This window comes from Panthera tigris, chromosome C1, assembly GCF_018350195.1.
Source record: "Panthera tigris isolate Pti1 chromosome C1, P.tigris_Pti1_mat1.1, whole genome shotgun sequence".
In the NCBI taxonomy this organism is placed as follows: Eukaryota; Metazoa; Chordata; class Mammalia; order Carnivora; family Felidae; genus Panthera; species Panthera tigris.
This window is the reverse complement of record NC_056667.1, coordinates 180,508,501-180,536,495: the sequence shown is the minus strand read 5'-3', so window position 1 is coordinate 180,536,495 and position 27,995 is coordinate 180,508,501. Positions and strand designations below refer to the sequence as shown.

The 27,995-nt window shown below is 37.2% G+C and overlaps 2 protein-coding genes across 7 annotated transcripts in view; one reads left to right on the top strand and one right to left on the bottom strand.

The window, feature by feature from the left end:
- The window catches only part of DNAH7 (dynein axonemal heavy chain 7), a 264,436-nt gene extending 258,864 nt beyond the window's left edge, over positions 1-5,572 (top strand). For 2 of the 3 annotated variants that reach the window (XM_042994954.1, XM_042994955.1), the window contains 2 exons: positions 491-594; positions 5,205-5,572. In XM_042994954.1, the coding sequence (XP_042850888.1) occupies positions 491-594; positions 5,205-5,411 (311 nt within the window). In that variant the 3' untranslated portion in view covers positions 5,412-5,572. The remainder of the gene's footprint in view (positions 1-490; positions 595-5,204) is intronic. The other variant, XM_042994953.1, reaches the window with a different exon arrangement.
- A 43-nt stretch (positions 5,573-5,615) lies between these two features.
- SLC39A10 (solute carrier family 39 member 10) overlaps positions 5,616-27,995 on the bottom strand; it is a 145,143-nt gene continuing 122,763 nt past the window's right edge. For all 4 annotated transcript variants that reach the window (XM_042994957.1, XM_007094705.3, XM_042994958.1 and 1 more), the window contains 5 exons: positions 26,401-26,521; positions 24,866-25,234; positions 23,671-23,751; positions 13,955-14,145; positions 5,616-8,408 (listed from right to left, as the gene is read on the bottom strand). In XM_042994957.1, coding sequence (XP_042850891.1) covers positions 8,250-8,408; positions 13,955-14,145; positions 23,671-23,751; positions 24,866-25,234; positions 26,401-26,521 — 921 coding nt within the window. In that variant the 3' untranslated portion in view covers positions 5,616-8,249. The remainder of the gene's footprint in view (positions 8,409-13,954; positions 14,146-23,670; positions 23,752-24,865; positions 25,235-26,400; positions 26,522-27,995) is intronic.

Genomic DNA, 27,995 nt, shown 5'->3' with positions numbered 1-27,995 from the left:
TGACAGTATAAATTTGATGGGGACACCTGGGTGGCTCAGTCAGTTAAGGTTCTGACTCTTGATTTTGACTCAGGTCATGATCTCACAGTTCATGGGTGTGAGCCGCGCGTCGGGTTCTGTGCTGACAGCTCAGAGCCTGAAGCCTATTTCAGATTCTGTGTCTCCCTCTCTCTCTACCCCTCCCCTGCTCGTGCTTTGTCTCTCTCAAAAATAAACGTTAAAAAAAATTTCTTTAAATAAAATTCCTTTTCTGTTTTATCCTCCATATCTTATCTTACTATTGAATTAACTAGGCAAAATATATTCTTAGAATATGGATGTTAAGACAAAGCACTCAGAATATTGCTTTTACTTTAGAACAAGCCTTAGGGTGCTGCCCTAGTATCATCTGCAGAGGTGATAGGAATTTCACTAATAGGAATTTCAGATTCAAAAGTTATTCAATATGCACATTTAAACAGCTGTATTAACCTGCTTCTTTTATATTTAGGTGTTTTCATTTATGGATTATTTCTGGATGGAGCTTCCTGGAATAGAAAGATCAAGAAACTTGCAGAATCCCATCCCAAAATTCTTTATGATACAGTGCCTGTGGTTAGTACTTGATATTCTAATATTGGGGGGGGGGAGCACTATTTTACACACACACACACACACACACAGAGTCAATTCTCATTTATAGTAATTACATTTTATAAAGTTCCTACCAACACTGAATTAGTGAATGTGAAACCATAGCTCCTAGGAGAAATACAAAGTTAAGTTTCTAATGATCCTCTGATCACATTTTTAACTGATCAAGACATAGCATTGTTTTGCATTTGTTTAAAAATGCTTGTTTAATATATACTGTTGATTCATTAACATTGAACTCACGAACAACAACACTATAACTCATGCCTGAACAAAGTCTCCAGTTATTTTCTCCCTAATGCCTATCACAGCCTTCTTGCACTTAGGAACACTAGATAGCACCTGGACACTAGGCTTAGGGGCCATTTTAAACAAAGAGACACCACAACCACCACCAATAACAAAATGCAAAAGACCTGGCATTAAATAAACCGTTAAAAGGAAACTTATTTACAAGAGGTGAAATAGAAAAGCAGAATGTCGACAGACTCAAACTCAGCTGGGAACCTGTTTGTCTGGTGACTCACATTTTTTTGAGGCTCTGAGCATGCCTGTGAATGATCATAAAACAGAGTATTGATTTTAGGGTGATGAATAAATTTTAGCAATAATGAAATTTGCACAGAATCCAGGAAGAATGAGGATTGACTATGTATGTATCCACATACAAATACATGCATATTTGTATTGTATATATACCTTGACTTAAAAATGAAACCTGCAGACTAAAAGGTTAGTATATGAAAATCATCCACATAAAAACTTAAGTTTCCTAGGAACCTATCTTCAGCATGGGCCAACTAAGCTATGTAAGATATTGTTTCCATCTGTTAATACATCATGAGAAAATGACCAGACAGATTTTCACACACTTCAAAAGGTCAGTCTGGGATGGTGTAATAAAATATGGGCTGTGGATTTACACGGACTATTTGTGGGACATTGGGAACAGCTTAGTGACAGGCAAACATCCCTCAGAGCAGCTCTACCAGGTACAGTGAGGGACCAGCGTAGAGCCAATTGCAACAAACCCTGCCACATATGCTATTAGGTATGGGCAGAGAGTTTCAAATATGAGACCGAAATTCAAAGTCACAGGGCAATTGTTTGTAATTTTAGGAGTTGATTGGAATCGAACATTTTTCTATTACATGAAAACTCTTTTAAGGTAGCTTACAATGAATACAAAAGGGATTTATACATGGATGATCTCCAGAATAAGGAAGTCACTTAGGGAGAAAAATTCTCATTAAGAAAATGCATTCTTGGCTGAAATGAATACACTCACCTTGAGTCCTTAAATTTAACTATATACGAAAAAACTGCTTGATGGATTCCACAATAATGTGGGCAAAATATAGACTAGCATCCATACTAACTCCCTCATATATTTATTTGACCTGAGAAACCTTTTTAAAAGAGGCTGTGAACAGTGGGGCTGTCATGCCATGTCCTCTCAAGCATTGCTGCTGCTGTTACTGGGAAAAGGAACTCAATTAGATTTTGAAACAGAACACTATTTCATCATTATGAACATAGTTTGTTCTTTACTCTTCTATTCAGAGAGGTTTTTTTTTTTTTTTTGAGATTGGTTAGGTTTAACAGTGCTTAACATTCTAGAAACTTGGCTAATGACTTTCTAAAAATAATGTAGGTATATTATAGTTATAAAGAAATGCAGGTAGGTTTTAAACAGCACAATGGGATGCCTGAGTAGTTCAGCTAGCTGGTTTAGCATCCAACTCGATTTCGGCTCAGGTCATGATCTCATGGTTCCTGAAATCGAGCCCCACGTTAGGCTTTGTGCTGACAGTAGGGAGCCTGCTTGGGATTCTCTCCTTCTCTCTCCCCCTGCCCTGCTTGCGTGTGCACACGTGTGCTAAGTAAACTTTTAAAAAAATGTTAAAGAAATGAACAGCACAATGTACATTATAACCCCTTTAAAACAGTCACCTAAAATGGGGAGGCAATCTAGTTCTAGAGTAACTGACAAAATCCTTTCAGAATTTTCTGCTATGTGTTTATAGCAGCACTATCAACAATAGCCAAGCTATGGAAAGAGCCCAAGTGTCCATCGACTGATGAATGGATAAAGAAGATGTGGTATGTATGCACAACAGAATATTAGTCATCAAAAAGAATGAAATCTTGCTATTTGTGACGACACGGAGCTCGAGTATATTATGCTAAGCAAAATAAGTCAGAGAAAGACAAATACCATATGATTTCATTCACAAGTGGAATTTAAGAAACAAAACAGATGAACATATAGTATGGGAAAAAGAGGGAAGCAAACCATGAGACTCTTAATGATAGAGAACAAACTGAGGGTTGCTGAAAGGGAGGTAGGCAGGGGATGGACAAACCGGGTGATGGGTATTAAGGAGGGCATTTGTTATGATGAGCACTGGGTGCTCACTAAATTCTGCTCCTAAATCACTAAATTTTACTCCTGAAACCAGTATTACACTATATGTTAAACTAGAATTTAAATAAAAACTTAGAAGAAAAAGAATTTTTCGGGAATGGCCTTTATTAAATTAATACAGTGACACGAGTTTAAGTATCAATGGTGATGGTTCTCTCTGAAAGTATGTATGATTTTGTTGTTGTTACTGTAAATGTCAAAAGTCATCCCGCAGAGAAGTATGGTGAAGAAGTGAGAAATACATCAATAACACATGTTTTTTGACAGGTGAAATAACTTATTTTTTCTCATAGGCTCTGAAGGTAGTTCTGAAAGCACTAAGAAAAAAAATCTTTTGAGCAAAATACCTAGGAATAAATTTTGACCAAAGAAATTGAAAATGACACAAATGGGAAGACAGTCCGTGCTCATGGTTTGGAAGAATAGTTAAAATGTCCTACTACCCAAAGCCATCTATAGATTTAACGCAATCCCTATCAAAATACCAACAACATTTATCACAGAATGCCAAAATTTGTATGGAACCACAAAACACCTTGAATAGCCAAAGCAATCTTGAGAAAAAAGAACAAAGCTGAATGTATAAAATTCCAGATTGTAAAATATACTACAAAGCCACAGTAATCAAAAGGGTATGGTACTGGCACAAAGACAAATGGATCAATGGAACAGAAAGAGAGAACCCAGAAATAAATCTACACTTATATGACCAATTAATCTACAATGAAGGAAGCAAGAATAGATAATGGGGAAAAGACAATCTCTTCAAAAAATGATGCTGAGAAAAAGCTGGACAGCTACATGTAAAAGAATCAAACTGGGCCATTTTCTTACACCATACACAAAATAAATCCAAAATGGATTCAAGACCAAAATGTGGGACCCAAAAATAATAAAATGCCTAGAAGAAAACATAGGCAGTAATCTCCTTCACAGTGGTTTTAGCAATATTTTCTAGATAGGTCTCCTGAGGCAAGGGGAACAAAAGCAAACATCAATTATTGGGACGATAAAAGGCTTTTGCATAGAGAAGGAAACCATCAACAAAAAAAGGCAACCTACTGAATAGGGGAAGATATTTGCAAATGATTACATCCAGTAAAGGGTCAATATCTAAAATATATAAAGAACTTCTATAACTCGACTAAAAAAAAAAAACAAAAAACAATTAAGAAATGGGCAGAGGACCTGAATAGTTTTCCAAAGAGAACCTACAGGTGGTAAACAAACATATGAAAAGACGCTCTACGTCACTAATCATCAGGGAAATGCAAATGAAACCACAATGAGGGATCACTTGATACCTGTCAGAATTGGCAGAATCAAAAAGAAACAGGTGTTAGTGAAGATGTGGAAGAAAAGGAACCCTCGTACACTGTTGGTAGGAATGCAGACTGGTGCAGCCATTATGGAAAACAGTATGGAGGTTCCTCATATATTATATATGTGTGTGTGTGTATATGTGTACATGTGTATTATATATACATAACATACAGAATAGAATATTATTCAGCCATAAAAAAGAATGAGACCTTGCCATTTACAGCAACATGAATGGACCTAGAGGGTATATCAGGGAAAGACAAATACCATGATTTCACTCATGTGGAATCTTAAACAAATGAACAAAGAAACCAAGACAGACAAAGAAAAGAAAAAACAAAAAAAAAAAACGACCAGACTCTTAAATACAGAGAGCAAGTTGGTGGTTGCTAGAGGAGAGGTGTGTTGGCAGGGGGGATGTGGGTGAAATAAAGAGGAATAAGAGGTACAAACTTCCAGTTATAAATGTGGAGATGAAAACACCCCGATATGTGAAAACACACCCATATGGTGAATACAGTCAGTCAGTGACATTGGGGGAAGTATACTTACTTGGTGAGCACTGAGTGATGGTACAGAATTGTCAAATCATTATGTTGTATACCTGAAACTAATACAACACTGTTAATTATACTTCAGTTATAAAAAATGCTAAAACAACTGCAAATTAAATACCTTGAGAATGGAAGCACTGCTAACAAAAGATCTATTTGGGCCATAGAAATTTGCAGATATAGAACTAACTTAACAATACCCTGCTATTAGGTTCAAATGTAAATATCAACACTGTTGACGTCAAGTTTTATGCATTTTCTTCCAGATGTGGCTAAAGCCCTGCAAGAGGGTAGACATACCAGAACGACCGAGTTATGTTGCTCCATTGTATAAGACAAGTGAGCGGAGAGGAACATTATCCACCACTGGACATTCTACGAATTTTGTGATTGCCATGACTCTTCCCTCGGATCAACCCATGGAGCACTGGATTGGACGGGGTGTAGCATTATTATGTCAACTTAATTCGTAATCAGAAGATACCATTTCTGTGTTCCAACTTCTTGTTGGATGGTGGAATAGAAAATAAAGCAGTTTGGTTTAAGTCTATTTCACTAAAGCTGTATAAATTAGAAATTTATGTGCAAATGCCGCTTATATTTAAAATGACTCATGCTTCAGTGTAAAGAAATGTTCTGAAATAAGACTAAAGAAAACACACTGGTATATTTGCTCTTTTTGAATAACTTTATTTTGGGAGAGTTCCATAAGCATTAGGAACATACATAAAATGACACACCACTGTTGACAATGAAAAAAACAGCATTTGATCATTTCCAGCTTTATAAATTTTTTTTTAAAAATGATTCAGTTACAACAACAAAAAAAGGTTTAGATATTTTAGCAAGTATCACCTTGCAGGACCATAATCATATTTAAGCCACTGACTTACTGTTAATGGAAAAAATTCACACTGCATCTAGTTACTATTGTATTTCTACGCATAATCACAGCTGATTGAATGCAATGTGATATACACCAAAATTCATATGGATGTCACACAGTGACAGCATTGTACAAGTAACATTAACAACCTCCAACAAACACATGTTAAATTAGACTGGTCAAGCTCAATGGAATGTTGGAGCCGAACAGAAATGTAGTGGAATTCAGATTGTCTGGTCAGACTTGAAACTATACATCAGAATGACAGGAAAACTAAATACTGGTGGAACCCTAACAAAATACTAGCAGCAACTGTTACAGCCCTCTTAACAGGTTTTTAAAAATCTAGCAAATGAAGATAATGTAAAACCATTTTTGAGAGAATATAAAACTTTATATACTTCAGCAGAACCTGTTTGTTTTCAACCAGATCTTTAAGACAGGGAGTATATTCCAACCGTTGCTTTTCATAAAAGTTTTAAAATTAAGCAGATTTAATGCCGGAATGCAGAATCTTCCTTGGGTATAAAAATGCAAAAATGAATTATATAGCTTGGTTCAGAAAGCAAGATATTTTAAATCTCGAAGTTGGCAGTACTAAATAAAATAACAGCACCTTTTACTAGGTTGCTTGAAGGGCCAAGCAATGAGATGAAGGCTGTCCTAATTCAGTGCCCAATGCTGAAGATACTCTATGTTAAAAAAAAAACAACAAAAACAAAAACCTATTTATTACAGGAGGCCGTGAGAAAAGCCAGAAATAATTTTTCAAATTCAGGCACAAATTAAGGAAATAACACCTAAGCTTCCTCGCTCACAGCATAAAGAAGAAACACTGGCAATACTCTTAATACCTGGAAACATGTGCTGCTCTCGAAGTTTTATTTTTTTGTTTAAAGTTCATGAAGTAAGAGGAAAGGGGCTGAGGAAAAGGAGGAGGAAATGAAAACATGGCAAATGGAATGGAAAGAGTTTGGCTCTTAAATATTTGAACAGTAAGATTTTTAAAGCAGCCGCACTGGTAGCCAAGCAGATTAAAACCAAGCTGCCTGCACATAGTTCAAATACAGTTTACCTGGCATGAATGAAGGCCGTGTGGCACAAGACGTCAACAGAAAGCTACATGCAATGTGACTAGTACTACAAATTACTGGGTCAAAATTCAGGATAAACACGGCTCGCACTTCTCACAAATCACTCAATTATGGTAGAACAGGGCATCTATAAAAGAGACCAACCCCTATCAGGCACCAACAGCATATCTTGGCACAAAATGATTAAGTGATTTCAGCGGAGTTATTTAAGTGTATCTCCCAAGTCACTCGGGTACCACGCTAGCTATGGTATCGATGGAGATTATCCTCATGACCATTTTAATGGACATACAGATTAGGACATGGTAAACGTGGATTTTCTGCCTTACCTCACTGCCAGTCACAGCATGTGCTCTAGGTTCCAAAGCCAAGCTGGTAAAGCAATGCATACATTTAGAACTTAAAGTTCCCAAATAACTAGTTAGTACTGTTAAAGTAGGAGAACTGAGTATTTAGATCATGTTTGGGTTGTTCTTTGTTCTGATATTTCCTAGAGGGTTACACTTTGAATGAAAAAAACATTTTACCACATGCTCCAACTCCCTACCCCCACCAAAAATCCCAAAAGAAAAACAAAATTAAAGTTTGAAAGAAAAAACACCCAAACACCAAGTATAATATTAATACGAAGAACCATTATGAATCTTTCGTTAAACTGAAGCTCACACAAACATACAATCACAGATTTCAGTAGTTTAGGCTGCAAGTTTAAACACTATGCCAATATATACAAAAATAGTAACTCTAGATTCAAGAATAAGGGCTTTTCCCAATGCTAAATTCATACTCTAATGCAGCCTGAGCCTTCCTCTAGTTCCTATAGCCTACCTAATGCAGTTTCAAAACTGTATCAAGTTGATCCCCATTACCTTATGTATATATGTAACTGAATTAAAGGATGCTACAATTCATTTTTAGCACAAAGAAAAGTCTGCCCGAAGTCCATTTAAAATATTTTTAAAGTTTAAATGATTTTTTTGGTTCAATTTCTATTTCTGCATAGCCACAGAAGTTTCTACTACCAAAGAGACTACTTTAGTGTTTTATATGATTATTCTTTTAAAAGTCTTAAACCTATATCAACATTGGTTCATGGAGTCCCATTTTCTCCTTTCTTTATCACAAGCTTTGTATTTTTAAAAGACCCCTTCACACAGGGAAAAGCAGTACTGAGCACCAACCAGTCTTTTGTGGTTAGGCTCAGATCTATGGAACTTGTAAGTAGTGCAAGCCACTGACTTTTCTTTGAGCAAAATGTGCGCACAGCACTAGGAACAGCTGCACAGCTGCATGGGAACATTCTTGTAATCCACAATGGTGACTGGGAATGGTTAAAACTGGAGGTCAAACACAATTTTATCTTCATAGAGGGCTATCACCAGCATGATGGCAAATCCAAACAGCAATCCTAAATTCTGAAGAATGAATTGCCCCACTGGACAAAAGCCATGTTCTTCATTGTCACCATCACCATGCAACATTTCTGGAAGCTGGAAAAAACGAAAACAAAACAAAACAGATACTTACAAGCAATTTTGTAATAATATTCTCAACTTTTTAAAACATTCTTCTAGTTTAAACTAATGGATAAAGCACAACTACAAATAAATCATTCTATTCAACATAATGCTATCCGTAACACAGATTTCACTCAAGCACTGACAAAGTTCATGCTCTAGCTGTGTAGTAAGTAAATACAAAATCTGTTCCCTCCTAAATCCCAAACGAATGCCCATAATATACGCATTGGTCATTTTTTAAAGTCACCATCCACCGACCTTGTCACTTCTGGCATTTACTTTATGCTGAAGTATAAGACAACTTATTATTGCCAATAAAATTCTCCAAAAGAACACCACATTTCCCACATTTGCTGAGCTTAAACTCACTGAGAACGTAATATTCTTTGGGGGGACATCTAATTCAAAACTGTTTCATTTCTTCACCCTTTCCTTTAAAATTCTCATATTCAACTGCTGACAGCAAGGACAGACATTTACAGATGATACCTAACTGGCATCTCTATGCCCTTTGGCCACTATTTTCCTTCCCATAATAGAGAAAATAGTCTATCAAACCTATCCAGCAGAACCGCTCCCCAAGTTATGCATGCTGCCTTCAGAGTATACTCTAGGACAAAATTTAAAAAACCTGAAAGTTTCCAATACTTTTAAAGGCACAGCTCACTGAAGTTTATAGTCTTGACTTCTAAAGCATAAGCATATACCATTACATTTAAGAATAATCCATAGTTCGAAGCATAAATCTTAAGTTTTTATTTAAGTAAATATGATTTGTTAAAGAGATGTACATTATTATAAGCATAGTCTTTCCTCCCACACCTAGTCAAAATTGTGTGAGAATAGCTCCTTCTACTTTTTACTTCCACTCTTTGTTTTCTGTGCATTGTTTTTCAAGTTTGCAATGAGTATCGTCAGATGATAATGAGATGCTACTCTCTTAGACACTAAGCTTTACTCCAAACAATACCTTGGTGCTTTGGGTTTAGGGAGGAGAAATGTAGTATTTTTTCTTTTTAATGTTTATTTATTTTTGAGAGAGAGAGAGAGAGAGAGAGAGAGAGAGAATATGCGTGTGAGTAGGGAAGGGCCAGAGAGAGACGGAGACACAGAATCTGAAGCAAGCTCCAGGCTTCGAGCTGTCAGCATAGAGCCCGGTATGCGGCCTGAACTCACCAACAATGAGATCATGACCTGAGCCGAAGTCGGACGCCCAACCGACTGAACCGCCCAGGCGCCCCAAGGAGAAATGTAGTATTAAGAACATAATGCCTGTCTAGGAAGAAACACCATTATTCATTATTAAATAATGAGTACAATTAATCCAACTACCGTATCCGACACTGCTACAGTATATTTAACAGTCTCCTGAGGATCCTATTTAAGAATGACTTCATGCTGATCATCTATTTTGTTCCCAAGTCTATGGCAGCAGTGTGGAGGCTACTGTTCTTTTCCAGCAGAGCAGAGTAATTGTGACAGAAACTACTACAAACAGAAGAGCTGATGAACTGTGACTGAGACTGTATGGTCTACAAAGCCTAAATATTTACTATCTGTCCCTTTACCGAATATTTGCCATACTCTAGATTCAGACTAAACCAGGCGATTTCCAAACTCATCGTTCTAGTAAAAAGACTATTTTTTATTATATCTTTTCTCCTTTCCTCAAGTTTTTATTAAGACAAAAACTTTTAATTCTGGCTTAACATTTAAGCATACGTAATATACAGGACTTTTCTCAGAAACACCCCCTCCAGATAGGTACACATACCAGCCCGAAGAGGCACTATGCCTTCCCCACATTCAATTCAATCCTGAATACCCACACCCGTGTCTGTTGATCATAAGCACAGCAAAAGCCAGCCAGTATCTCCTGGTATGGCCCTACAACAGCGCTTCCAAACTGGTTGATAAACAGCTGCTATCCAAAGGCCCTTAAAACCAGATGGGCGCTTATACCTGGATACCCTAAAGGTACCTCAAACCAAAACTTCTGGTACTGTTGCTATCATACCGAATGATTGTAAATGAATACAAACTTCCTCCCTATAGTCAAAGTGGTCTTTCTAAAACAAAAATGTGATGTCATTGTTGCTTAACTCTGTAACGGCTCCTCAAAATTTATAATTAAAAATTTATAAAATTTACACTAAATTCTCTTTTATAGCACTGTGTGTTGTAGGACTGTCGTGATCTGGCCAACATCTGATGACTATGGATGTAATTTTTTAATCCATCTTTTTCCATTTAACATTAGGAAAAAAATAATTACAGTGTTATTAAAATCCTAAAATGTATGTGGATAGTTTTCCCTCTTGGACACTTAGGGTATTTTCAATGTAACTGTAACATTGTAAATGCTACTGCAAAAAACACTTTAATACAGTTTTTTGTTTGCTTGCTTGTTGTAGTAGCAATAGTCATGATGGGTTATTTTCTCTAAAATATAGTCCCAGGAGGAGACTCACTAGTCAAAGGAACGATGCTATTCATTATTCTGCTTTCTCATATGACCCTTTCTCTTGCTTCTAATAAACTGTTCAACAGTTTTTAAGACTCAGCTCAGATCTCCCATTCCAGAGAAACTTCCCTAATTTTATTTCCCAATTTTTTAGCCAACATAGTTTTACAAAGATGGTACACTACTCTATTGTAACCCATTATTAAAAGAATTCTAATTAATGGCTAGTTTTCTCCTTCCTTAGACTCTAAATCCTTCCTGGAAAGATTCTCATTTTTTTTTTTTTTTAATATATCTTTAAGTTCCTAGTATAAGAATTAGCTCGTTTTTCATTCAACTAATTGTGAACTACTTTTCTAGCAGTAAACGAAATACTACCAAAAATGCTTGCCAACTCAGAATGGGTATCCATGTGGGGCCCATAAGGAACTCAATAAATAAGTAAAATGTTTAGTGTATTATTTATAGATCAAGATCTAAGTCCAAAGGAGAAAAAACGTAGGGACAGAATGTGTAAAATGTTGGGGTAGCGGTTGAAATTTTAGATGGGATGCCTCACAAGGAGGGAGAAAGCTAGCCCGAAGAATGTCCACAGGCAAAATATTCCACATAGAGCGATCAGCAAGAGCCAGGCCCCTGCAGCAGAGTGTGCCTCCTGGGGAAAAGGAGAAGATGAGGTAAAGTTCAAGAAATTAAGAGAGGGAGAGGGAGAGGAAATGCACAGGAGCCACCGAAGAGTTTGAAGCACACAAGTGACATGACTGTTGACCCAGAATGTCGTGGACAGGGCAACAGCAGGGCAAAAGCAGGGAGAAAGTTAAAGAGAAGAAGATGGTGGTGGCTTGAAGGAGCATGGTGGCCGCAGAGGTGGTTAGGGGGTGGAGCCCTCCCAAGACGAGCCAGAGGTAGGGTGGACAGAGAGACTTGAGTCAAAGAATGATAGTCAGGGTTTTGATCTGAGCAACCAGAAGAATGGACTCATCATGTATGACAGAGAATCCCTACAGGAGTTGCTGGTTCAAGAAGTTAAGGCTGGCAGATCTCAAGAGCTGCGATCTAAACATGATCAGCTTGTACTTCTGTTCAGAGAGTCAGGGAAGCAGGTAGATAGATTAACTGAGTTAAGGAAAAAGTCTGCTAAAGATGTAAACATAGGAATTACCAGTCAATAAAAATTTAAAGCCGTGAGACTAAATGGAATTACCTAGAGGGCTTTCACCCACAGTTACAGGTAAGGGAGAAGAGAATCAGAAAACAAATTGAGAAAGAAAGGCCTGGAAGGTGGTAAGCCAGGAGATGGTGATGGCAGGAAAGCATTTCGAAGAGAAGACAATGAGCAACTGCAAAATACTGTTGAACAGAGATGGGATGGGGTGAATGACCACTGGACTCAGCAACATCGTGGTCGACTGGACATAACAATCTGGCACAGCAGTCAGGGAGAATACCTGATATGGCCAAACTCAAGAGAGACGAGAATTAAAAAATAAGAAAGTGTAATTTGCTCTGTAAGGGAAGAAAATGGTGGTTGAGGACTAAAATAGAAACTAGAGTTAAGAAAGTCCTCTCTCCTATCTTTTGAAGTGAGGAGTACACGAGGTTTACGTGCTTGTAGGAATGATCCAGCAGAGAGGGGAAAATGACCAACACGAGAGAGAATTTGGGAGAATTTCAGGAAGTTAGTGAAAAGAGGACAAGTTCTAGGGAGTGGTTTTAAGAAGCTGACCTCTTTGAGGAACACAGAGATTCCTCCGGTGTAATAGGAAAGGGAGTAAACGAACGGATACAGGCAGATGAGTAAAAATGGTGATGGGAACCTGTGGCAGGTTGTCTCAATGGCTTCAGGGTTCTCCATGAAACAGGAAATAAGGTAATCAGCTGAGCATGGGGACAAGAAATGAGGTGTTAGAGTCTATGAAAAGATAGGGAAGTGGTGAACTGTAGGTACAGAGCGTCAACATTTTTTTAATGTTTTTATTTTTGAGAGAGAGAGAGAGAGAGAGAGAGCGCACGCGTGTGCATGCACAAGCGGGGGAGGGGCAGAGAGAGAGGGAGACACAGAATCAGAAGCAGGCTCCAGGCTCTGAGCTGTCAGCACAGGGCCCAACAGGGGGCTCAAACTTGTGAACCATGAGATCATAACCTGAGCTGAAGTTGGATGCTTAACCGACTGAGCCACCCAGGCACCTTGTAAACAGTTTTTCTTTTCTTTTGTTGATACTTTCTAAATTTTCTATTATAAATAGGCATTAATTCTATCATTAAAAATTCAGGTTATATGATTTTGAAAGAGACCATCTACTAGATCCTACCAGGAAGAAAAGTGAACATAATGTTTGAAAACAAAAAGTAGGGGCACCTGGGTGGTTCAGTTTGTTAAACGTCCTACTCTTGATCTTGGCTCAGGCCATGATCTAACGGTTCGTGAGATCGAGCCCCACTTTGGGCTATGCGCTGACAGTGCAGACCCTGATTGGGATTCTCTCTCCCTCTCAAAATAAATAAATAAACTTAAAAAAAAAAAGTAATTAAACTGCTAGTTCTGCAAATACACTGCCTAACATATTTAAGATATAAAGGTAAAATTAAAACTATTTGCTAGTGTTTAGATTTACTAACTTTAAAGTTAGAAAAAATGAAAATTACACAAATCCCTAGGAAAATATACCATTTTCTGCAGAAGATTGGCTTCCCTAAGAAGTATTTCTTGTTTGCCATAAAACAAGCTCAAAGAATTATTTTATTAACAAACCACACCACAGTATTACAAATTTTAATAGTATAACAATTATCTCTAAATATTACTGATGATTACTTTGAATAGTAATATCATTTGGTCAAAAATTTTCAGCATCTCAACTGATTTTCAAAGAGGAAACCCTCCTATTTAATTATCTTTCCCTAATAGACTATTTAGGATTTCACATGTTTTAAAATGGGTTCCATTTTTAAAAATATTCTTTTAAACTACATCCAAAGGTTTCTTCCATTTCTGGAAGGTGCATTCTACTTACAGATTTGGTAATAATCACAAAACTATAAAGTATCTTACCATATCCACCAAGGCGACATAAAGGAACATGCCTGCAGTGATTGCGAAGATCCAAAGTGTGATGTTATTGGCATACTGACCCACAGCTGTGCCTATAAGCATGCCTATGTAAGCCATCATGGCAGAGAGGAGGTTGTATACAATTGCTTGCCTTACAGTCATGCCAGCTTTAAGAAGAACTGCAAAATCACCTGCAGTAAAGACACAATGTGAGAGTTTTACAATCACAGGATTTTACACACACATTTAAGGGGAAAAAGCAGGAAACAAAATAAAAAATTGATATAAAAATACACCTTTAATAACAGATTTTATTATATTTATTTTTTACTTAATTGAACCTAATACAGGCAAAACTTGGGTGAATCTCACAGGCACGATGCTCAGAGCCAGTCTGAAAGGTTATATACGATTCTATTTATATGATATCTCAAAAAGATAAAACTACAGTGAAGAACATTCCAAGGTCGCCAGAAACAGGGGTGGGAAAGGGGTGGGACTACAATGGGACTGCAAGAAGGGAACTGTTGGGATGATGGAATTGTTAGAAGTCTACAGACACGTGAACACTCAAAGAACTGCTTATCAAAAAGCAAAGGTCAATTTTCTGTAGAATGTGAAATGTTAAATTTTGGGTGGCTCAATTGGGTAAGCATCCCACTCTTGATTTTGGCTTAGGTCATGATCTCACAGTCATGGGACCGAGTCCCAAATAGGGCTCCATGGTGAAGCCTTCTTAGGATTCTCTCTCTCCCTCTCCTTCTGTCCCTCCCTGCTCACCCACTACTCTTTTTCTCTCTTTCAAAACAAAATCTAAAAAAAAACATTTAACAGTTTTTAAAAAAAATAAAAAACCTAGAATGGCATCTGGGTGGGCTCAGTCGGTTAAGCATCTGACTTCAGCTCAGGATCTCACAGTTCATGAGTTCGAGCCCCACACTGGGCTCTCTGCTGTCAATAGAGAGCCTGTTTGGGATCCTGTGTGCCACGCCCCTCTCAAAAATAAACATTAAAAAAAAATCAAAAATGTAGAAAGAAAGAACCTGGTCACTACTCTTTCCGTGAGCAACAATTAAAGCCCTCTGCTCTTATCTCTGCCCCTTTTCGAAAGAAAAATGGCCTAAGAACAAACAGAGGTAACAGACTGTAAGTACATTGTATGCTGTTTAGATTTATTTTTTCCAGGAAAAAAATTAAATCTTAATTCTAAAAATTCTAAAAATGTAAAATGAATAAAGAGACTCACACCTGTATGTCTAGAGTTGGACTGCTAGAAAAAAACAAATATTGCTCAGAGATATTACTAGAAGAATAAATACTGCTAGATATGATAGCCTTAAAGCTAAAGGGTAAAAGTCAGTAATTTCTGACAAACTATAACAAGCTTCTTTGTTTTACTAAATATACAAACATCTAATTTATCACTGAACACTCAGCAATCCAAGGTATTATATAGATACTGGAGCATTTCCTTCCCTTAAGAAGCAATTTCAGGGGTACCCACTGGCTCAGTCAGAAGAGCATGAGATTTTTGGTCATGGGTTTGAGCCTCATGTTTGGCATAGAAATTACATTCATATGTAGAGAAACAAACTTAAAAAAGGGGGGGGGTGGGTCTTAACCTTACATGATTAAAAATACATGATCTGTTCTCCTTTTTAACTCTTATGGTTATAAGGTTCTAATTTATAACAAATAGGAAGAAGTTAACAAATTAGTGCAAGATTATCTACCAATAGCTTTTAAACTGCCATTCTCTAGTTTCCATCTACTACTACTCTCCTTGCATTTTTTCTCCCCTCTGATCCTAAATCCTTAATTTTCCTGGTAAGTCCTGGATTCAAAAGCAGCTTTATCTCTACTCTACCCTAGACTTTTAATTTTTTTCTCAGCTTCCTTAAGCAAAGAGCTTCCTAACTTCTTCCTCTATAAGTTTCCCCACCAGATTTTCACTAATTCACTCACTAACCATGCTCAGAGGGCAATTTAATTTAGCAGGGGGTTAGGTAATACAAAATGAGAAGTGTCTTTAGGTTATAAAATAAAGTGTTTCCTTTTATAATTTCAAAAAAGGGCACGGGCACATGACTGGCTCAGTCAGTGGTGTGTCTGACTCTTGGTTTCAACTCAGGTTATGATCTCACGGTTCATGGGTTTGAAACCCACATCAGGCTCTGTGCTGACAGCATGGAGCCTGCTTGGGATTCTCTCTCTCCCTCTCCCTCTGCGTCTGCCCCTATCCCACTTGTGCTCTTTCTCAAAATAAGTAAACTTAAAAAAATAATTAAAAAGGGTTTTAAAAGAAACACTAATACTCAAAGAACATTGTGTCATAGGTACAAACTATGTCGACCTTGATGCCTCCCCAGATATTACTGGATGGCAAAAGGATTTATTTCATCCTTGAATAGCAACCAAACAGCGTGAATTAGCTAATCAGGATTCAAGATGAAATTTTTAGTTAAAACTTTTTTAAATTAAAATTTTAAGGTATAATTCTTTTTTTACAGCATTCTCTTTTGGATGTAGAATTCTATGAGTTTTGACAAAAGTACATACCATGGACCCATAACCACCATCAAACTCTGGAACTACTTCATTATCCGCCCTCCGCCCTTCCCTGCAAACTTCCTCAGTTCCCTCATTCCTCAGCAACCAATGCCTATAGTTTTACCTTGTCCAGGACATCATATAAATTGAAACCATAAAGTATGTAGTCTTTTGAATCTAGGTATTTTTTCCTCTTAGCATAACATGTATAAGATTCATTCATGTTACAGTTTATATCAGAAAGTCATTTTTTTAATGTTTGTTTATTTTTGAGAGAGAGAGAGAGAGAGAGAGAGAGAGAGAGAGTGTGTGTGTGTGTGTGTGTGTGTGTGTGTGTGTTTGTGTGTGTGAGTGTGAGAGAGAGCTGGGGAGGGGCAGAGAGACAGGGAGACACAGAATCCGAAGCAGGCTCCATCCAGGCTCTGAGCTGTCAGCACAGAGCCTGACGTGGGGCTAGAACTCACAAACCGTGAGATCATGACCTGAGCCGAAGTCGGACACTCAAATGACTGAGCCATCCAAGCACCCCAGGAAGTCACTGGTATTACTACACTAAATACTCCATAGATGAAGCAAGTTAACAGCTGAAGGACCTATGGGTTGTTTCCAGTTTGGGGCAACTATGAATAAAGCCACTGTACACATAAACAGGTTTTTCTGTCAACATAAGTTTTCATTTCTCGAGTAAATACCTATGAGTGGGATTTCTGGGCCATTTAACGAGTGTCTTTTTTTTCTAGCCTTCTAAAAAGCTGCATTCCTACCAGCAATTTCTGAGAGTTGTTCCACATCCTTTATAGCCCTTTTATAATGACAAATCCAGCACCTGTAATCCCATGTGTTTTCATCTGCAGAATTGCTTTAGTGAAATGCCTGTTCAAATCTTTTGCCCACTTTGTTGTTTTTCCTATTATTGAGTTGAGAGGTCTTTAAATATCCTAAAAGTCTCTTGTCAGGTATGTATTTTCCAAATATTTATTCACAGTCCTTTTCATTCTTTTTTAATAAAGGCTATTTGTGTAGAGTTTTTAATTTTTATGAAGTCCATTTTATTACTTTTTCCTTAATGGATCATGCTTTTGATGTTTTATCTAAAAATAGTTTGCCTAATCCAAGAACACAAAGATTTTCTCCTAGGTTTTCTTCTGAAAGTCTTATACAGGTAACCCCCACTTTTCAAAAGTTCGTATTACAGCCACTTCACTTTTATTAAAGACCTACATTAGTACCGGTTTTCCCTAACCAAAAAAAATCTGCAGAGGATTTTTCCCTTTTATGAAAAAAGGCAAAAACCAAAAACAGCCTTTGTTTTGCATGAGCTGCTGTAGAGGCAGCCTGCACCCTGAGCAGCCAGAGTAGCCCCACCAAGCTCCTTCCCCAGGAACCATGCTCAGTGTCAGGCCACCATAGCTCTGAAGTGTGTGAGTATCTGTGCTTTGTCTCTATTTTGTGCTTCCATTGGCAAGATGTATCCTAAGGTATTGGGAAGCTCAAAAACTTCTTCATATAAATAGTAACTGTTTCTTAGCTTTAAGCCCTTTCAGCTTACAAAAAGTTTCACTGGAACACTACTTTTGGATAGCAGGGGAAACCTGTATTTTAAAATTTTTATTTAAATCAATTATCTTTTTTCAGTTACTTTGTGTCTACAGTGTGAACTTTTTTGGTTTCTTTGGGTTTTTGAAACTAGATATTCAATTACTACAGCAACATTTGTTGAAAAAACTTCCTTTCTACATGGAATTTCCTTTGTTGAAAATAAGTTGCCATATATCAGAGAACTCTACTTTGTTCCACTGATTTATGTGTCTATTTTCTCACCAATATAAATTGTTGCAATTACTGTGGCTTTATAGCAAGTCTTAAAGTCAATTTTGTTGTCCTTTTTCAAAATTCTTCTGGTTATCCAAGTTCCTTTCGGTTTCCATATTAAATTTTGAAAAAGCTCATTTGAAAAAGCCTGCTGGTATTTTGACTGGGAATGCACTTAAACTATAGGGAAAATTAGCATCTTAAAGATACTGAGTCTTCTGGTCCATAAACCTGGTATACACTGTTCACACTCAAGTCTCCTTTGATCTCTTTTGTGGTGATTTGTAGTTTTCAGCATACAGATTCTGTGTATATTTTGTTAGATTTAACCAAAGAGTTTCAGGTTTTTTGGTGTTATAAATAGCACTTTAAAAAAATTTCAATTTCTAATTGTTCATTGCTAGTATACTGCAGTATAAATTATCTTTGTATAATGACCTTGTACCAAGACGAATTATTTCATTTAAAATCTAGGGGCACCTGGGTGGCTTAGTCGGTTAAGCGTCCGACTTCGGCTCAGGTCATGATCTCACGGTCCATGAGTTCGAGCCCCACATCGGGCTCTGTGCTGACAGCTCAGAGCCTGGAGCCTGTTTCGGATTCTGTGTCTCCCTCTCTCTCTGCTCCTCCCCTGTTCATGCTCTGTCTCTCTCTGTCTCAAAAAAATAAATAAACATTAAAAAAAAAAATTAAAAAAAAAAAATTAAAATCTAGGGGCACCTGGGTGGCTCAGTCGGTTAAGCGTCCGGCTTCGGCTCAGGTCATGATCTCGCAGTCTGTGAGTTCGAGCCCCGCGTCGGGCTCTGTGCTGACAGCTCAGAGCCTGGAGCCTGCTTTGGATTCTTTGTCCCCCTCTCTCTTTCTGCCCCTCCCCCACTTATGCTCTGTCTCTCTCTGTCTCAGAAATAAGCATTAAAAATTTTTTTAAAAAAATGAATAAAATAAAATAAAATCTATCTTTGTCCTAGACTTATCTTAGTTACAAATTTCAGAGGTTATCTGCATATTTTTCTCCCTTTTTCTCCACCCACCTCCCTTCTCAGTAAGAACCTTGATAAATATTTGAAAAATAGATCAAAGGAATACAGTTGGGATTTACACCAAACAAGCAAATCTACTCATCTTTTGATAAATCAATATCCCTTCCTTTCTGCTGACAAAGGGTGTCATTAACACAACGAATGAGGTGTGCCTGCCAAAGCTGTTAATGTGATCCAATGCTGTAATTATATTAATATCAACCACTGAGATTTTTTTAAACAAATACATATTTCAAAGTTCTTTAATTTTGCCTTAAATAATGCATGTATACACACGTATACATCTATATAGTAAATGTTCAGTTTTCCCTGAACAATCTAGCACATTATGAAAATTTATTTTGAAATTCTACTTACCCCTTAAATACGCATGAGAGTAAAGGGGAAAAATGGGATGGCACCATAGCCTCTCTGAGCTGAGTCTTAATAATAAGGCTACATTTATTTATCAAAATGTCACTTTTTTTTGGAGTTAGAACACACTACTTAATATCAAGAAGAGAGTTTGGATTATCTGCTCTTCTAGATTATCCCAATCTCATTTCCTCTTTATATGTTCTTATACAAGTTTTCATATAAATTATTTTTCAAATGCTTATACAGTTATTTTGAACTAGTAGGAAAAAAGTAGAGAGAATACAACAAAGTAATATTTCTACTTACTTAAATATAGCTAAAACAAGTTTGGCAAAAAACAAAAGAAAGGGTAGGAATAATTCAGGTGACTTCATCCGTTAACCCACCCCACAGCAAACATGCTATGAGAGACAAGGGTTTTCTATTTTCTCAGATGGTTTCAATTTCTGCATACCTCTTAGAATGAACCTCCCTGAGCTGTATATTGTTCGAAGGTTTAAAAGTTTGATTTTTCCTATTGCATTCCTAAGCACAAACAAAACCATCATCTGGTACGCACCATGCGAGAACTGCAATGCGTTCAGAAGAGGAACAATAAAACTTGGAATTACTAAGGGTCGCTTTTTAATGCACTAAAATGTAATTTAAACAATTGTTTTCCCATTTAGGGTATGACTTCAGTATAAAAATCTCAGAACAGTTTTAAGAATTCATAATCAAAAACTTAACTAGGGCCTAAGAGGTTTTAGATCAAATAAATTATCCTGGAATACAACGTATTATGCTGCTTTGCCAATATCCTGACCTATTAACCAGGGAGAAGTTTCTCCTATCTCCCTGCCATGCTTCTATCATATATTCTAGGGGAGTGATCTTTCCCTTGCTTGGGAGTTCTGAGGAAGAGGTTTCTAGCCTCTCTCCAGATTCCCTCCTCTCCAAATGAATAAGAGAGATAAATCAGAGTAAAGACATTCATCTGGGCCTATTTTACCAAAGTGTCCATTATTGTACCTTAAGGCAAAAAAAAGGCTCTAAAATCATTTTTTAAAATACTTTCTTTGTTTATGGTCATTAGACCACTTCCTACCTTGATGAATACAAAGGCCAAAGCATTTTCTATCACTTCCAGAGTTATGCTCTTTCTACCCTAGAGCCTAGACAGCTAGAAAATAGAGTTTAGGTCAATTTAGCACTGAGCATTGGGGGAAAATGCACATTTTCTTAAGGTCTCACTCCTTTAAAGTTCAACGTACTTTAAACTCATGTTTTCCCATCATAGCAACAGTAACATCCCAACTTCTGGTTTGTGGGGGTAAAACAGGTAGAGATTTGGGGTCCATTGTCTCATGGGGAGTCCTGGCCCAGGTAGAGTTCTATAATCCAGCTTTCACAAGAGCTCTGCATAGGGCCAAGGCCTTACCTAGCTATTAAGATATGTCCTGCATTTGTTTATGTGGCTATCATTCCTTGTATTTCATTGTTTCAAGGAGAAACTATAGAGAGAAAAAGGAGTAAGTGGCAGGAAGGCAATCATCCCTAATCTCCAAACTCCCTGCTGTCAATAACCATGAAGTGGCATGATATACTCCATTTAGGGAGCAGGAAGAGGGTAGGAAGGGAAGTTGAAGGTCTTCCCAGTATATTGTGGATTTTGTGTTCAGACTATCCAAATCTACTACTAAGCAAGTTCAAAATGAAGAGTGCAAAGTTAAAATTATTAGGCTATATGTTACCTACATATAAAAACTGACAGAAAGCCCTGATGTGTATTGCTATGGAATTGCAAAGAAGTATTTGGCAGATTATTCTCTTCCTAACACAGGAAAGTAGTTAAGAAAACTGCATAAGATACAGTATCTGCATACAAAGAACCTACACTTTAAGAGATAGGACATCTACAATGGATATATACTAAGCACCCAAAGAAAGACCTGGTGAAGCTAAGTGATAAAGTTTACACGAAAAAGTAATCCAACACATACAGGGCAGTAATCCTCCAGCGGGAGGGCAGTCCTCAAGTTGGAGAAAAAAAGCCTCGTAACATAATTAACTAGAGAGACAATCAGCAGGACAGGACAAGCCAAGTAGGAAGATGGTACAAGGAAAGAAGCAGGCTCAGGCATCCACAGCATATGTTTGGTGAATTATGTTTGGGTGAAGTGGAAAACATGCAACAGCAAGCACAGTGAGTAAGGATGAAAAGGCAGAAATGAAGGCCAATGGAAGCAGGACTAATGAATCTCAGCTTTTAACTTTATACGTAAGGGAGACTACTGAAAGACTGATTGCATGAGCAAGTCACTTTGGGATAAAGTATACGAAAGGGACTAGAACAGAGCAAAACTAGGTGTAAATACTATGGAAACTGTCCAAGCAAAAGACAACGAAGGCAATAATGGTTTAGTCAGGATAAAGGAAATGGGGGATGAACAGGATATAAGAACACAAGCTCAAGGCTGGCAAAGGAACAAAACTGTAAGTACGGAATCAAGACTTAGAGAATCAGCACCAAGTAAGCATTAATAGACTGTCCTGCTTTGAGCAGTTAATAATTTTCTAAGCAAATTATACATATAAACTCTACTGAAAGTAAGCAAATAAGGCTACTACCAATAAAAAAAAATTAAACACAGTCAAGTGATAGATGTTTCATAGCCAGATAAATTTAAGAAAAATATTAAACTAGCAAGAACATATGAAGAAATTCCTTGGAAACTCAGAATAGGGAGTTACTTTTTTCTTTCAAATTTATGTCATCTCTACATCCCCTGGATATTTTCTGTGAATGAATGCATGTGCACATCTAATGTTTTTCAACTTAGAAGAAAAGATCAGGAGCGCCTGGGTGGCTCAGTTGGTTAGGCATCTGACATGAGCTCAGGTCATGATCTTGCGGTCTGTGAGTTCGAGCCCCGCATCCGGCTCTGTGCTGACACAGCTGGGAGCCTGGAGCCTGCTTCGAATTCTGTGTCTCCCTCTCTCTCTGCCCCTCCCCTACTCACACTCTCTGTTGCTCAAAAATAATAGAAATAAAAATAAGACAAAAATCAAAACACATGAAGAGAAATTAAAAAAAAAATCATTGGTAGATCAGTAAGTGCCAACTAAAACAACAAAGAAATATCATTTTATATCTACCAAATTGACAAAAATTAGTTAATGTCAAGTCTTGGCAGGGATGTGGAAACACAGGAACTCTCTGGTATTGGTGGTTAGAGATGGCCATGGTGGCTAGTAATACAGCACTTCTCTGGCAGGTACATCCCACGACCCATCAATTCTGTTCCTGGGTATAATCCCAAAAGATGTTCTTGTAAGAGTCTATAAGCGCTAAGTCTACAGATGTTCAATGCCTCATTATCTGTGGTGGCAGGAAATTAAAGGTGTAGTGTATCTAATACTAGGTGACAAATATGTAAAATGCAGTAAATGCACAACTCTAAGTACTGACTAAAAGCAACATATTAAATGAATTCATGATAACCTGGGTGGAGTTTAAAAGCATAATGAGGGGCGCCTGGGTGGCTCGGTTGGTTAAGCATCTGACTCTTGACCTCGGCTCAGGTTATGTTCTCATGGTTTGTGAGATCAAGCCCCACATCAGGTTCTGCGCTGACAGTATGAAGCCTGCTTGGGATTCTTTCTCTCCTTCTCTCCCTGCTCCTCCCCTGCTCATGTGCTCATGCTCTCTTTCTCTCTCTCTCAAAATAAACTAAATAAAAGCATAATGATTAGTAATATAAGGAACAGAATGGGAAAGGACATAATACTGTTTACATAAATTAAACATACATACATATAAAACAATACATTTTTAGGTGCATATAATACAAATTATATAAAAGAATGATGACATTTCTACTTGTCATCAGCCATTTTTATGTTTTAACCTCTCCAAAATTTATATGCATTTGTAACTGAAGAAGTCTTAAGATTTGACAAAATCTGGTATATTACCTAACTCATGTGGCAGCTCATGACAGAACACAGCTATAGAGGTACTGATTCCTCCCGTCAGTCCAGCACTGAAAGCTGCTCCTGAGGTGGGGGGTAAAAAGAAAATCAAGTGATGTTTACTTCCGCTTTTTCCATTTTCATTAATAAGGATAGGTACAACCTCTTTTGCCTATCTAAATTATTTTCATAATATATGAGTGACTCACTTATTTTACATTACACTTTTTGAACATATAGTGAGGTATAATACGTATATAATAACCAGAGAAAGAGCTACTCAGTGAAAGAAATATTCTCTAAGAAATTAAATTTTCCATTACATTAGCCTTCCAGAGCTCACTGAAAGCTTGGGAGTAGTAATGGTTTCCAGCATTTCAGCTTCTGAGTGGAAGGCTGATGCTAAATTTCAAGTCCTTTAAGCGTACGATTGTATTCGCTCTCTCTCATATAAATATTTATAGATACTTAAATGGCTACATCCTTGTCTGAACTTTTCTGGGTCTAGAGCAAAAATACTACAAAGTATTATCCGTCTGACAGTCTTGAGGACTGAGATCAGAGATATAAATACATTTGATTCCCTCTAGTAAATTCTTTATTTTTTAACATTGACAGCTACTGAAGATTGAAAAATATGGCCTCTCCTTTCTTAAAGAAACCAAAGCCTACTTCTGAGTGAAGTCTGGAAAAGAAAATCATATATTAATCACATTTAATATTCTCCTAAACTAGTAATATCAGTTTACGTTAGCCAAGACTCTAATAATTTGAATCTGGTACAATGGATGCTTAACAGGTAAAATTTTTCTTCACCTTTTCAAAGACATAAAAAAGTACTGAACCCAGGACTGAAATTATATATTCAGGGATATATAAATGTATTTGAAAACAGAATGTTAAGGTAGCTTTCATATGTGATTATGCCTTGAAATCGAGTTATAAAAGTAGTATACTACAGACATTTGTTTACACATTAAAAGCAAAACCCAGTAAAAATATACCTTTATGCCCCAAATAAGCTGATCAAAAACATGAACATAGCCTCTGGAAACAAATCAAATGACCAGAGTAATCTATAACAGTGTATTTGTTAACCTCAAATTTTAATCCTATGTATTACAGTTTATAATATTAGTACTGAATCTGTGGTCTTAAAGATCAAACAAATGATAACCCAAGTTTCAAGCCCACTTACCAATTGCTAGCCCATCACTGAAGTTGTGGATGCCATCCCCCATGATTACCATCCAAGCTATATTAGCTATGCCGGTTTCTTTCAGATCGGACCCAGAATGACAGGGCCCATGAGAATGGTGAGAATGCTTGTGGTGCCACTGGTGGTTATGTTTCCTCAGCACAGTCTTACTCTCGTCATGGTGGTTGTGTGCAGCAGCATGGAGGTCATGCTCGTGAATGGTATGTAACCCATCACTGTGAGAATGGTCCATGATTTTCTCCTCTTCCACACAAAGATAATTTTTAGGAGGGGATTCTTGTTGACCTTCTAAATCTGTCAGTTCAGTTTCATTAAGTCGATCTTCAGAAACGACCGAGTCATCAGTTCCTATATTTATAATAGCAAAGGATATACTTTATCAACAAGCAGACGAACGCTTCTTTGCTCATTTAAACCCAGGCAGAACAGCAGTGTAATGATTAAATGAAGTCCCAAATAAATGTATAAAAGCAAATAAAACAAACATGTTCACATACACACAAAACAAACTGGGGTTCTGAGCATCCAGATGATGAACCAGATGAGGTAAAGGGGGGACACTGAGATCAACAGCAGGCAAAGTGGGGAGAAGAACTGGCAAGCGTGGAGAAACTGTGAATCTGAGGGAGGACATCACGAACAGCTGCTAAAAATCGAAGGGTAGAAGTTACTGCAGCATTTACAGGACAACTAAATGGACCCATAATTTTTTAGGGGAAGAAGGAAACTTAAAGTTACCCTGTCTAATCCTCTCTTATCACTGAAGAAAACAAACTTTAAATCGCTGGCACCCTCCAATGGCACCTATCTGAAAATGCTACTCAGAAACCCATATAAATGGTAACATCTGATTAAGTATTTTTTTTAATTGAGGTTGGCCTCTCACCTAGTTTTCAAAAACTATTTATTATGTGACAAACAGTCTACTACTTCTCAAATTGGAGCAGAGTACAGTTAGAGTCTCATCTGCCCCTTTTCTGCAGAAAATCGTTGGTACGTTCAGGGGAAACACAAGTTCAAACAGAAAGGGAATATTAGACTAAAATACTTTATGTTTCCTTGACAATTGTAAGCTACCTCATCACATTTACCAGGCAACAGAAAAGCTGAATTGATGAGCAGAGATTTTAAGTAGGGAGACCACTCTCCCTCTTCCATATGAAACCAATCCCATATGGACGGCACAGAGACCTGCATTGCCAAGATCTAAAGATAACACGAGTATACTGCTTACAAAGCCTTTTTGTTTGTTTCATTTTTTTTCTGTAAAGTAAAAGTGCAATATGTTCCTTGCCCTGTGATATAATTAGTCCCACATTCCATTTTAATAAGGCTGAAATAGACAAGACAGTAAACAAAATCACAAGATACACTCACATTTTAGGAAATACAAGTTAGAAACTAATATTAGGGAAGCCACAAAAACAAGAAATTTCAAACACAGGCACAGGTTAGAAGCAGTATTTCAATGTTTATATTTTAAAAGTTTCTCTTTAGTCAGAACTGTTGTCTACCGGCAAGAGGCTTGAGCTGAAGCCAGTCAGCATCTGGTGTATTATTTAACTTATGATCTGAAAGCTTCCTTCCAATAGTTGATTCTTCTGTGTTCTGCTTCATAAACCATTTCTGTTTTCCCTGAAAAAAAATCTGGTATTAGTATCAAATCTGCAGCCACAACTAGCAACAATATTCACTTGTTAACATCTATGGGGTAAGTGGTAGTAACACTTTATTCATAAATTACTTAGGAAAAAAAAGAGAAAAAATTTTTAGAAATTAATCAAGGGGTCTCATTATAAAATATTCAGCTAAATTTCTATGTTGTTGCTTTTTTTTTTTTCCAAACACTCAAAGGATCAACTCATCTACTTCAAAGTACAGAATACAGTACACAGTACTATATTACATGCAACCAAATGAAATGTGTGAAATATATTTAATATCTATCTTATTTAATAGTGTATGGGAATAGGAAGTTCCAAAAAACTAAAGCTTACTCCCTTTGAATTTCATTGTGTTTAATGCAATCTTCCATTTCCCTACATGTGACATAATGGGAAGGGTCAAATTTGAGTTAAAATCACAAACTTTGTAGTTTACTTCTGTGAGAATTGGGCAGTTAAATTTATTAAACCATAAGAATACTCATCTGTAAAATTAAAATGATAGATTCTTAGGATTAAATGAGGTGATGTGTGAAAAAATGACCTATTGGTAACCGACTCTTAACAGCTTCGCAATAAAGGTAAGTTTTCTTTCTCATCTAATCTATCCTCACTTATTAATAAATCCTAAGTATTGTATTTCATTGTTTAGTTTTAATTTTCCTATCTTTTAACAGTCTGCTTTCTTCTTTTAGCAATGTAACTGTGTAACTACCTCTAACAACTCCTCCAACTTAAAGTTCTATTTCCGATCTATGTATGTTTATTGGAACAAATAACCTCTTCCCCTTTAACTTGCTTTGATCAACAGAATGCAAGAAAATGATGGACCAGTTCTGGAACTAGTGTGAAACCTGACACCTTTTACTTTTTTACTCAAGGAAGCTAGCCACTAATCTGTGAAGAAACTCAGCCTAGGCTCTAAACAGAGGCCATGTGTGGGCACCTGGGTGGCTCGGTCAGTTAAGCGACTGACTTTGGCTCAGGTCATGATCTTGCAGTTCGTGAGTTTGAGCCCCGTGTCGGGCTCTGTGCTGACAGCTCAGAGCCTGGAGACTGCTTCGGACTCTGTGTCTCCCTCTCTCTACCCCTTCCCCACTCATGCTCTGTCTCTCAAAGATGAATAAATGTTAAAAAAATTTTTTTAGAAAAATAGAGACCATGTGGAGGACACTAGATGCAGACATACACATTCATGGGCCTCCTACCCCTGCCCTGTTGAGGCCAACCCAGGCCAGCTGAGTTTGAATGTAGTAGAGTGAGTGAGTGTAGCTGATGGTAGGGGGAACAAAAGAACTGCTCGGCTGAATCCTGCCTAATTTCCTGACAGAATTACGAGAAATAATAAAATGTTGTTATAAGCCATTAAATTGTGGGTTCTTCTGCTTCGTAGCAATAAGTAACAGAAACTGGGGAAACACAAAATGTTCAAAAGTAGTAGTATG